The sequence below is a fragment of the Lutjanus erythropterus genome, chromosome 6, assembly GCF_056507025.1.
Source record: "Lutjanus erythropterus isolate fLutEry1 chromosome 6, fLutEry1.hap2, whole genome shotgun sequence".
Lineage (NCBI taxonomy): Eukaryota > Metazoa > Chordata > Actinopteri > Lutjaniformes > Lutjanidae > Lutjanus > Lutjanus erythropterus.
The window spans coordinates 28,178,768-28,191,072 of NC_139322.1; the positions used below are offsets into that span (position 1 = coordinate 28,178,768).

At 40.3% G+C, this 12,305-nt stretch overlaps 2 protein-coding genes across 2 annotated transcripts; both read right to left on the reverse strand.

Moving 5' to 3' along the window:
• Positions 1-323: 323 nt before the first annotated feature.
• Positions 324-1,382, reverse strand: LOC146325464 (transcription factor HES-5-like). The gene is made up of 2 exons (XM_084720036.1): positions 1,224-1,382; positions 324-1,123 (listed from the first exon to the last, which is right to left on the reverse strand). The coding sequence occupies exons 1-2, from the start codon at positions 1,281-1,283 to the stop codon at positions 707-709; spliced, it is 477 nt and encodes a 158-aa protein (XP_084576162.1). The 5' UTR covers positions 1,284-1,382; the 3' UTR covers positions 324-706.
• A 2,728-nt stretch (positions 1,383-4,110) lies between these two features.
• Positions 4,111-9,569, reverse strand: tas1r1 (taste receptor, type 1, member 1). Its single transcript, XM_084720037.1, has 6 exons — positions 9,379-9,569; positions 8,940-9,249; positions 7,555-8,325; positions 7,252-7,470; positions 6,614-6,734; positions 4,111-5,190 (listed from the first exon to the last, which is right to left on the reverse strand). The coding sequence occupies exons 1-6, from the start codon at positions 9,567-9,569 to the stop codon at positions 4,265-4,267; spliced, it is 2,538 nt and encodes an 845-aa protein (XP_084576163.1). The 3' UTR covers positions 4,111-4,264.
• Between the last annotated feature and the right edge of the window lie 2,736 nt (positions 9,570-12,305).

Genomic DNA, 12,305 nt, shown 5'->3' on the forward strand with positions numbered 1-12,305 from the left:
AGATACTCAAAAAATGTACTCAAGTAAATGTACTTCGTTACTGTCCACCACTGACATTAAGACACAAGAAAAGTGTTAATGGTGTGTGTGGCCCTGCCAAAACTACCTTACGCCACTGATTTACCAAGTAACTCCCAGCTGGATAGAAAAATCATTAAATCACTTACAAAATTTGACTTTTCCGTAGATACATTTTATTGAAATCAAAGTTAAATTCTGGTAAACACTTGTGAGTATGTGTTTCACCATAAAATAATTTTTCCAATACACAGCATTTACTTTCAATATAATCTACTACAACAGAGCATACAGCAGAAACATTTTGTCAGATACTTTATGTTCCATAAACCACCATAGTTTCAAACATAAACATAAAATGACATGACTTATAACTTTAAAAAATTCAACTTCACACAGTGAATATGTTTTTAGTTGCATAAAGAAACAAAATACTGATAATAACCTCACTGTGAGGCACGAGGACACTGATTTACTGAAAGGAGTAATGCTGCACATGTGTGGTGAATAATCTCCACTGTGGACTGGTGAGAGGATAAAATCCCCATTACATATCTTCTCATCAATATGATGAAACATTAGAAACACTCAGTAACAACATGAATGAGCAGGTTGGAAACATATTTCCTACATAATGAGGCAGAGAGCAGCTCCCCTCAGGTCTCACAGTGTCTGTCTGTATCAGTCTCTACCACGGCCTCCACACGGGGCCTCTGCTGCTGCTGTCCTGCAGCGTGGTGGGCCTGAGGGTGGAGCAGACTGGAGAAGAGCTGCTGGCTCTCTGGGCCAGACGGAGGAGCTGCTGCTCCTGCTGCTGGAGGCCCTGCAGAGGAGTGAGGGAGGCCTCAGTGTTGGATCCTGCAGAGAGGAAGTGCACAGAGTCCCTCCAGCAGTGGGAGTAGCCCTGGTTGTAGTCGCTGCTGTGACAGAGGCCTGGCTGCAGCTGCTGCCTCAGGAAGCTCACTGTCATCTCCAGGATGTCGGCTTTCTCTAGCTTGGAGTTGGGCTCCTGCTTGTGGAACTCTTTCTCCAGGATGATCTTGAGCTGCTCGATGCAGCTGTTGATGCGATCCCTGCGCATTTTCTCCACGATGGGTTTTCTCAACTGGGGAAGAGGAGAAAGAGTGGTGAGCTCATGATTCAAATTCTGCAATAAACAGTCAGACTTATGATGTAATAGCCTTAAAATCTCCTCCAGTACTCACTTTGATGTTGTCTCTGTCAGTATTCCTTACAGAGGAGTAGTTGCTGGAGCAGGGATCCATGATGTGTGTGCAGGTGAATGACAGTGTGATCTATCAGGAGGAGCTGCTCTTCATTTTATAGGGAGCTATTAGCATAACAAAGCCATGTGACTCAGGCAGGGCTGGGTTTGTGACAATGGGTCACACATCAATAACTCAGAGGTGAAACGATCACAGGCTGACCAGTAGAGATAAAACCATTCCCATGATATATATCAGACTGTGAATGATTTGCTGTTAGTCTCTTATCAGGATCTGTTGCTTATCTCACACTCCAGTCACATAGCCTCTGCCTCCTGATGGCCGCCCAGGGAATAATTAAACTGGACTTAATGCATTGGTAGCATCCAAGGGGCAGGTATTGAAGGTAATAAAGTTAACATAGATGAAATTGCAAGAGTAATTATATAATCTGATATCCTGTCAGCATTTAAAAGCAACCTAGGAAAAAGACATTGGTGTATTGATGGGTGATGATGGCTGGGAAAGTTAACTTAAAGACATTCATAGTAACTTCACAGCCCACACTACTCCTGAACATAACTACTCTCTACTCTCTAAACAAGTTGTCAGATATTTTAAGTGCTTTTCTGAAGTATATAACTGTGATATTGCACCAGACCCTTACACTAGTATTTTGGGCGAAACCCAACATATTTTAGCTCTATCTCACTTGCAACAAAAGACAATACTTTAGGCATAGTTATTGTAAAAATGAATATTTTAACCCCTTGGAAATATGCCTTTTTATTTTAAGACATAGCCAGCAGAAATCACCAATTTGTTACATCTGTAGAGGGCCCAACACAATGTTTCTCTTAGCTCTGCAACCTTTGATAAAATGTAGCAGCCATTTTTGTCTTATCTATTGAGAACCACCTAGAGTATTTGTGTATATGTATGTGTGTATGCTTAGAAGTGTGTTTATACTGTATACGGGTCTATATAATACATATATATTTCTCTTTTTTGTTTTTGTCTCAGTTTACATAAATATTGCCTGTAAAAAGGGTTTTCCTTACCTGATCAAGGTTCTGTACAGAAAGCACCATAAGGCAAACTGTGATTTGTGATTTTGACCTACAAAAATAAAATTTGAATTGACTCAAAAACATCAATATACATCTTCTAATGTCACTGTCACAAATGAAGTATCATCCCAAACGAGGCAAGTTCACATAAAAGTATACTGATGTGAGGACTTTTATAATGAATACAATATTACTGTAATAAAGAACAACTCTGCTGAAGCTGCACATCTAACGGCACAAAGAATGTGATTTGTTGAATCTGAAGCAAGAGAGGGGAATCAAATGAGACTAGAGAGACTGTTGACCTCTACTGGTAGCAGCAGGTAGGTAGGTCAATATTTATCCTTGTGGGGAAATTTCAGTCTCACAGCAGCAGAGATATGTAAGGAATAGAAAAATTGGATAATCAATAAGGAATAGCTAGATAATATGATTTTAAAAAGTATTAAGATACTGACAATAATAACAAAAGTATGTCAGAACTGGGTAGATCAATAAAGTACAAAATGAATTATAAAATGTGTAAAACAGTGCAAATAAACACACATCAATAAGATATAAGATGTAATATGCGTTAAACAGTGCAAACAGGATCAACATAAAAGGGGTTAAAATGTTTTGTATTTGATTAAATTTCTGGTTTGTATTGTGGGACATCTTTGGTGTCCCATTGTAGTCTTTTGGAGCCCTACTGTATCTGCCAGACCAACTTTACCCCCATAAAGGAAGTGTGAAATAGATCTCCACATGTTTTAAATATTGTGTGATGATGAATATTAATTTTCCTAAACGCACTGGATCACCAAGCTTGTCAAACAAACAAAACTCCTGAGACGTTCTCCACAGGCAGCACCTTGCTCTGGTCCTCGGTGTGCTGCTGACAATAAAGCTCCTGCTTGTTCACCCATGGCACACTTCTATTGTTGACCGAGGGTATTAAGCCGTGAGTGGACGGAGAGACTGTGGGAAAACCAAGCTCGGACTCTACTCACACTTCTACTGGTCAATAGCGCTGACCTCCCAGCCACAAAAGGCCTTTTCATCTCTGCTCTCAAACAACAGCCAACAGCAGCACTGAGTGTTTGTGTGTGTGGGTGTGTGGGTGTGTGGTTGCACATACACAGACTAGAGACAGGCCAATTGTGCTTTTATTTGATATGCAATGAGATGTTAGCTTACGTCATGCCACAAATAATTAAACAAATAATTAAAATTATTTTTCCGTGACCAGCGCCAATTGTTGTCAAATCCCTGGCGGAAATATGTTATTATCACTTGTTAGGTTGACCCAAATCTGACATTTATAACTAATAAACATTACATTACTAATTCTTTTTGTGATTTCTTTTCTCCAACATATAAACTCTCTGCTCAAGATTATTTCCTTAATTTTATAGACACTTGTGAGGTTTTCTACAAATTATTTTCATATTGTAACAAGTGTAACTTCCTCAGAAATGTGAAATGATCTCACATAAGTGGAAATTGTCTTTAGTTTATTTTGACTGTTGGGTATGGTCACTGATATCCTTTTATACTCTTTGCGCACAACAATTTCCTCTCGGGGCAATAAAGATTTCACTCATTCATTACACTTTACACTGACTTTACACTTCTCCCTCACTTTACAAAGACTTTTTAATGAGTTTTTTCATTTTTAATTTGTACAAATAGCCCCCAGATGACTCTTCATACATACAGACTCAAAGATGAAGTTTATTTAGTTTTTCATTTCTCTTTAAGGACATTTCAAGACTCTGGATCCTCAAGGACATAGACTTTTGAAATGTCCTTGATCAAGAAGTCCACTACTGAGCTCAGTCTGACACAACTTTATTTGTAGGCATACACTCAACATTTTACACTCAGCAATCAGATACATTGCAAAGTGAATTTTAATCTGTGTTTTACCTCATAGGCTTGTTTCATTACACTTCAACTACTTCTCATCAGCTTAAATAATTACAAGCTTCACTGATTGCTCATGGTGTACATTTGAATACAATTCTGGAAATGAGCGGTTGTATTCATTTGCGGCTTCATGACAATAATGTAAATTTTTGGCAGGAAGTAGCCCCCCAGGAAAGCCAGGACGCTGAAGAGTATGGCGAAGACATACGCTGCCATGGTGAAGGGGCCTCTGCTGATGAGGTAGACGGTGAAGAAGCTGATCCAGGAGATCATGTACACCATGAGACTGAAGGTGACACACTTGGCCTCGTTGTAGTTGGCCGGCAGGTCTTTGCCCATGTAGCTGAAAGAGAAACAGAGGACACTGAGCAGAGCTACGTAGGCGAGCTCGAGGCCCGAACCAGGTGAGAGGGTGTTACTGCACTCCAACACGATGCTGTCCTTGTAGAACTTCAGATCCTGGGACGGCTGGGGAGGGTTGATGACCACGCGGAGCACAGATATGAACAGGATGGCGATAGACACAAGGAAAATGGTGATCTCTGGCCCACGTTTTTTGGCCCACTTGTCGTAGGCTGGTGGCAGCTTGGATGCAAATTTAAAAATGCAGACAACCTGGAGGGAGCGCACAGTGATGCAGGCCAGGCACACAGTAAAGCTGAAGATGAATAGAGGCTGCTTGAGGATGCAGGCCAGAGGAGACGGCTGGCCAAAATGGCACAAAGAGCTCATGGCGGCGGCGGTCAGGGCTGCCAGCATCAGCAGGCAGGTGCGGCCTCCGGCAGACTTGGCCACAGGCGTGTTCAGGTTGACCAGGAGGATTATGGCAGAGCTGGAGGTCATGAGAAGACAGCTGGCCAGAAAGAAGAGCAGGGCGATGGCCAGGGGGTCGTCCCAGGCAAGCAGCAGGACGGTCCTGTTTAGACACTGCTCGCTGCTTGCGAGAGACCACTCCTCCGGGAGACAGTCCTGACATGTAGTGGGGTCTGAGGAAGAGAAACAGCACAGAGATAAAGAGAAATATAAAAGCATGGCTGTTGTTTTGTTTTTGTTTGTTTGTTTAGTTTGATAGACTTCAAATGTAACAGTGGTGAGTCATTAAGATAAAATGTCCTGGTCTAGAAGAAGAAAACGCAGAGTAATATCTTTTAGGCATATTTTACATGTTGTTCGGCACAGTGACCCAAGGGGGTTTGCAACTCTGCATCAGGACACGGTGTGAGTACTCAGCACCACCTGCTGATCAATCTCGCACACAACAGCTGGAGAATACTGGTGTGAAGGAGTGTTAAAGTTTATCCACCAAGACTCTGCAAGAAAGCCATCTTTGATAAGGTTTAGCCTAAAGCAGAAAGCCTTGAAAGAAAGTTCTGCCAACAGCTAATCAACAGATACCCAGCAGCACTTAATGTGTAAACACCATAAGGAAGAGGAGAAGTACAGTTACACTTACAAATTATGATTCCATGAACTTAAAGATCACATGATGAACTTTCCCGTGTTCTCCATGTCTTATTGTGGGGCCTCTCTTTGCTACCATTTCTCTCTGTCTTGCACTTACCTGCAGTGCTATTCATGCCAGCCTTATTTCAAATATAATTGAACTAGATGGCACTCAGCTTGTGGCACTCAAAAAACAAAAAAAAAACAAATAAAAAGCACTCAAAATTGTCTCTTTCCAGAAATCACGACCTGGTTACTCAACATAATTCACAGTTTCATGCAGGAACTATTATATCCACCGAACTACACTGACCAACTGTATCACCATGCAGAAGGAGGCGTGCATCTACTCACGGCTGAGAGGCTCCAGCTTAGCCGAGGATACCATTAATGTCTACATCCTGTGTGAGCACAAGCCCCTTGGTGGACTGCAGAAAAAAAATAGTTTGTACATGAAATTGCTTACAACAAGGTCTGTAGATTATGTAAAGTATCCGGGTCATGATTTCAAATGTACTTTTTTTTTTAACACTTTGAGCATCATGAGTTGAGTACCATCTAGTTCTATTATATTTGAGAGGACAGACATCACTATGCCTGATATCTCTAAAACTCAGCAACTCACACCAAAATAGTCTAGACGGATGAATAGCATTACATATGCATTTTTGATTTTGGGGTGAATTTTTGTCCCTGTAAATTTGCTTTTGGATGTCTTTCTATGTTGGTTTTATTTGTCTTCACACATCCACTCACCTGCAGCAGGTGATGATGATGACTTAATTACATTGTATAAATAAACTGCTAAATTTTGCATGGCCTGTTCAATCTCCCATGTTTACCATGAGCTGACATGTTACAACATTTTCGATCTGTATAAATTTATCTCCTCTCAATTATTTCTTTGTCTTATGCAGTATTTTTCTGATGCTTTGTTAGTTTTTCTTCTGTGTGTCTATATGTTACCACTTATATTGAGGAACGTGGCAGCGGGACAGGCCTGACAGTCGAAGCAGCATCGGTGTTGTCCTGTCTGCAACTTCTTGTGGCCTCTTGGGCAAGGTGGAGAGCAGATGGACAGCGGCACCTGGATGCAAACGTCAAATCAGGTCATCTCACTAAGATCAAAATCTCCGGACAAACAAGAGAGACAAGATCAAACAAAAAGCACTGCCAGTCACACAAAAGCCACAAACAACATCAGAAACAATCACATATGTCTCTAAATAGCAGTTGCAGTTGTAGACCAGTATCACTGGGGGTCCAGGCTAATCTATTTTATTGTATCTTATTGTCATCATTTGGATTTGCTTTGTCTTTTTAATCAATTTTATCAATAGTTTTTATATCATTTTATTGTGTCTTATTATGTCATATGTTCAGCACTGTGAATTACATTAATCTGTGCTATATGAATAAAGTTTAATTAATTGATTTCAAAATACAGTGAGTGGGCATGTGATCAACAATTTCTTGCAGTTGTTCATAAAACCTGCAGATTCCTCTCTAATAGTTGCATCATGTTTGCACTGAATTGGATGTTGAGTTTTTAAGATTCACAAAAGTTTACAAATGTTACTCAAAAATACTCCTGAAGGTCTTACTTGTTTTGAATGTCCTGCATTGTGCCACTCAATTTTATCAGCATCGACTGTGAGCGTGATGGGATCTGGGCTGAAGGTGCCCACCTCTCTGATAGACCAGTTCATCCCCTTCCAAACCCAGCAAATGATGTCATATCCTGTGGGCGGGTCACCGTTCTCATCAAAGTACACCGAGGTGTTGCCCAGACTGAATCGCACCTGCTTCAGCCAAAGGAGAAGCTGTGATGGAGAGGGGGAAAGGAAACATCAGTGCTGTAACAAAACAGATGGGGCTGCGAGAGATTTAAGTTTACATGTGCTCACCTCCCAGGGTTTCACCTTCCTCCTTTGGCACTCTCCTGAATCACAGCCAAGTGTTTTGCGCAGAGCGTGAGCGACAGCGTACACCCCCTTGTACACATTGTAGGAGGAGGTGATGTCATATTTCTCCAGAGGAAACTTCAGCTTGGCGAGGCTGTACAGGCCTGTGGAGTGCAGACAGTCATTGCCAGAGCTCATGGTGATATTTGAAACTCCCACTGTGTCACTGTGTTGCATTGCCGCCTCTAACACCTTCCTCTCAAACTCCACAAAACCAGATAGGGCTGCATATTTGATGGATACTCCGAGCACAGTGCCGATGGTGTGGATGCCATCTATCCCTGATATAAGAGAAGATGCTGACCAGTCCTCTGTCCCAATCCACACCTTATCTCTCACTTCCCGCTCAATGACATACGGGAAGAAGCTGCTGAGTTTGGTCTTGCTGGAGAAGACCACAATGGTGTTGACTTTGGTCTTCAGTATGTTTTCCACAATGTTCCTCATGGTCTGGACTGTGTCAGGCCTGTATGAGGGGATGATTCCTTGGTAGGCAATGCAGATGCCGTGGTCTGGTGCCTGCTGAGACAGGCTCCTCATCCCGTCCAGGCCATAGGCATTGTCACTGCCTATCAGAGCGATCCAGGTCCAGTTGAAACGAACCAGGAGCTGGATCATAGCTGCCACCTGGTTCTTGTCGCTGGGAATTGTGCGGAGAAAGGAGGGATAGAGGTTCTTGTTGCTCAGCATCTCGTTCGATGCTTCATAAGAGATCTAAAGTGAAGCAAGGACATGAGAGAAAGGATTCTATGTTGTATGTATGCCTTCTCATGTCATGTGGAATATGTAATCATTCAAAGGCCAGGATAAAAACTTTCCAGGTAATCAGGATCAATCATTCTCACAACTTGATAAGTCTTTCCCAGTCTTATTTGGAGTGGTAAGCAACCACATTAAACTTGCCACAAAAGGCATAACATAAAGGGTTCTGCGGCTTGTCCCTATAGGACAGACCTGTGACCTTGTGTCATTTGTGTCTGGCCCACGGCAGCCTGATCAATTTCTCGTGTGGCCCCCCATGAAAAATTATTGCCCAACCCTGTCATAGGAGAAACCTTTTCAGTTCCTGGTAGAACCTTCTGTAAAGGTTCCACTCGGAACCCTTTCAGAGAGTTCTACCTAGAACCCAGGGCTATACCTGGAAACATCTGTGAAAGGTTCTACCCAGAACCCCCTCATGAGGGTTTCTACGGAGAACCCATCTATGATGTAATGTTTCCACCCAGGATGAAGAGGGGATGTCTGGGTTGGTTGTGGGTTGGATGGGGTTCTGTTTTGTTTGTTCTTGTTATCTTTTAAATACCAATAAAAAGAAGGTAATAACTTACCTGTGGTATCAGATAGGCCCCAAGTAAAGAAGCAGGGGTGAAAGATTTGCTGCTGCTGTCTGGCCCAATCAGAGCCAGTGGCCTTTGACTGCTGTCTGAGTCTCTCTCCATTCCAGATGTGGAGGAGTTGTAATGCTCCAGAATGTCCAGTGTGGCCAGGATACCAGCCGATACTGAGCAGGTGTCGTACAGGTGGTAGCCCAGCTTCACTCCTGGTAAAAGAGGCCGTGGTCCGGTGCTGTTGTTGATTTCTTCTAGAGCAAATCTCATGGCCTGCATCAGGTGAAATCCATGTTGGTTGGCTGTTCCTCTAGCAAAGGTAACACATGAAAGGGAAAATGAATTGAAACATATTGAAGTTTTAACCAAGTGAGATACACTTAATACACTTAATCAGTAGAGTTGAACATTTACTGTCCAGTTAAACCATAAAACTCACTTATCGCATGGACTCAAAGCAGGCAAACTACCACTTTCTTCATGTCCATAGTGGATGGGAAAGAATCCAGCGATGGAGAAATCGCCCTGCAGTTGCATCCCCTGGCCCTGGGAGATGTAATCCAGTCCCCCATCAGCTGACTGCAGCATCAGCCAGCCTAAAGACAGAAACAGAGCACCACACATGTCCATACTTTACTAAACGGCTGCTGTGGACGGCCGGTGTGGTTTGCAAAACGGATCAGAGCCTGTTTTTGAAAGTGTGGATTGATGGAGGGAGGGATGAGAGGACCACTTTTGCATCTTTCCGGGGAGCGTTGCTTGAGTGAAGCTTATTTACATGTCATATTTGTTTTTTGTGACTGTAGGGTTTCCCTCCCATTTAAATGAACTGCATAAATGTGTTGAGGCATGAAAATGGAGACTGGTGTGTTTTTCTCATTAATCTTTGATATGACATACAACTGTAAACCAGAGAAAACGAAGACAGTTTGTCTCTCGTGCACGTCTTTTATTTTCATAAATCTGTTGTTTCAGTTTGTTAACGTTGTTTTAAGAAAACTTGTTTTGAGTCAGATTTAAAGAATTTTCAAAATGACACTCCAGGTGGTCACTTGAAAATTCAGATATCTTTATTTACAACTTAACCTTTTAATAACATGATGCTGCTTTGGTGCTGTCTTTTTTGTTGATGTTGTTTTGTATGTTTATGGCTCTTGTTTTTAGTTTCGAGAAGTTCACAGCACTCATGACACAATGACCAGCTTCAAGAAGGACAAAAATATCATATCTTGAGAGAATGACTCTGCACATTTAGGTCCAATATGAGGCTTTTTAGACCTTCATCAGGAAAATGTTTAAGAAAAGGTCTCTCTTGAAAAAGATTATTTAATTTCCCTGAGACTCTTAACCTACTTAAATATATTTTTCCACATAAAAATGATGAATTGACATTTTAAAATCATCAGTGATTCTATGGACAAGCAAGATCTTTTGCGAGCAAACATTAGATGATTAATAAATTCAGTAACGTTGAGTCGAACTTTTCATGTAGTTAATATCACTATTTGGTTACTATCCTTTTTGGAGTTTATTTTATTCTTTGCTATTTACCTTGGTTAGATATAGTTACAAAATACTACTACTACTACTACTACTACTACTACTACTACTACTAATAATAATAATAATAATAATAATAATAATAATAATAAAATAATAATTTGAGTTAAGGATTATTTTTTAAGAAACATCAGTTGGCTACAGGCATTTCCTGTCAAATTTGACATCTAAACATGGGTCATTACATCCGTCGTATTTTTTAGCTCAGGACCTACATAGAATTTATGTCCACCAAATTTTCTCACTCCTATGATCAAATAATTTTTATTTTTTTTTAAAGTTACATTTTTGGCGTTATGTCTTGCCTGTGTCTGTGTCTATGTATTTGTGCTGGATTTTCTGTTTTTCTTGATGCGTGCTATGCTCGTCACAGTGTTGAAACTTAAGAATAAGAATGCAAATGACATTTTTGAGTTTTACAAATTGAGCAAGAGAGAACAACAACAAGGTATAAAAAACAAACACACACAAGAAAGAAGGGGGGATCAATGCTTCAAGTTCAAGTTGCTTAAGAATTTAATATGAGAATATTTATTGATGTGGTATATCAGATTAATTAATTTACAAAATAAAATAATGATGACAATAACTGTATGACTGGGAGTTGCAAGAGAGGAGATTTAAAGTGTAGATCATTAAGGGATGCCACATTTTCTCAAATTTATTAACAAGCAACAAAGTCTTAATCTGAGTTACTCAAGTTTCAGGCGCTATATCACATCTCTTAACCATAAAATGTACCCAGGAAGCTATGTTTTTTTTGGGGGGGGTAAGGTAAACCAGTCTGCTCAAGAAATGTTTCTTTTATCCTTGCCTGTGTCATTTGTAGGAAGCACACAGTGAAAAAAAAGTGTCACTGTCATACTATTACTACTACTACTAATAGTAGTTATAGTAGTAATAATAATAATTAAACTTCACACAAAGAGAAGTTTATGTCTTTCTAGGACATTTGACTGAATATGAACCTTTTATTTTCCAAGTCCTCAAGCTGATGAATTCCATAAAAACAGGATTTTACAGTAGTAAAATCAAATGTGTCTCCAGATTTCTCAGTCAGTCTTTTCCCCAGCCGATATCTCTATTTGTCACAGCAGAAAAAGCACAGGTGTAACTGATAACATTAAACACATCTGCATTCCATTTACGTGACTCGGTTTTAGGGTCCTGGTGCGTGCTGACTCTCTGGCTGTAAGACTAAAAAGACAAAAAAAAAAAAAAAAAAAAGACCAGAAAGGACCAGAGCTAGTTAATGTTATTAGTTATATCTGTGTTTTTGCTGCTTAGTTAAAATGCCTGTTGTGAAAAAGGCTTGTGCAGGTGTGGCTGAATTTGCATTTTGGTTGATATTTGAGGTTCGTTTTGCTAAACACCTGTTGTGCCAACGTACAATTTGAATGACACTCACCTGCGTGCAGGACACAAACCCATTGTTTTGACAGGAATATTGTGCTTTTTGTCAACCACGGTATTATGGAGGCAAATTGACATGTAAATCTCCATGTCCGTACAAACACAAAGATTTGAGTGAAAATATTTGCATCATGCTAGCTTTCCAATTTCAAAAGAAAATGTGTTTTGTAATAGATTTTATCGTCATTTCTATTCAAACATCAGTCAGCTGATTAAATTAATTATTGCATTGCTGACACAATGGTGTCAGATTAACTACAACTACAACAAATTCCAAGAGAATTCTCATCAATTAATGTGTATTTTTTTGTGGTTAGTCTTAAAGTTTATGTCTTAGTTAAATTCTGATCTAATTTAAAAAAGACATTTAAATTAGGAGAGGACTTATAATAT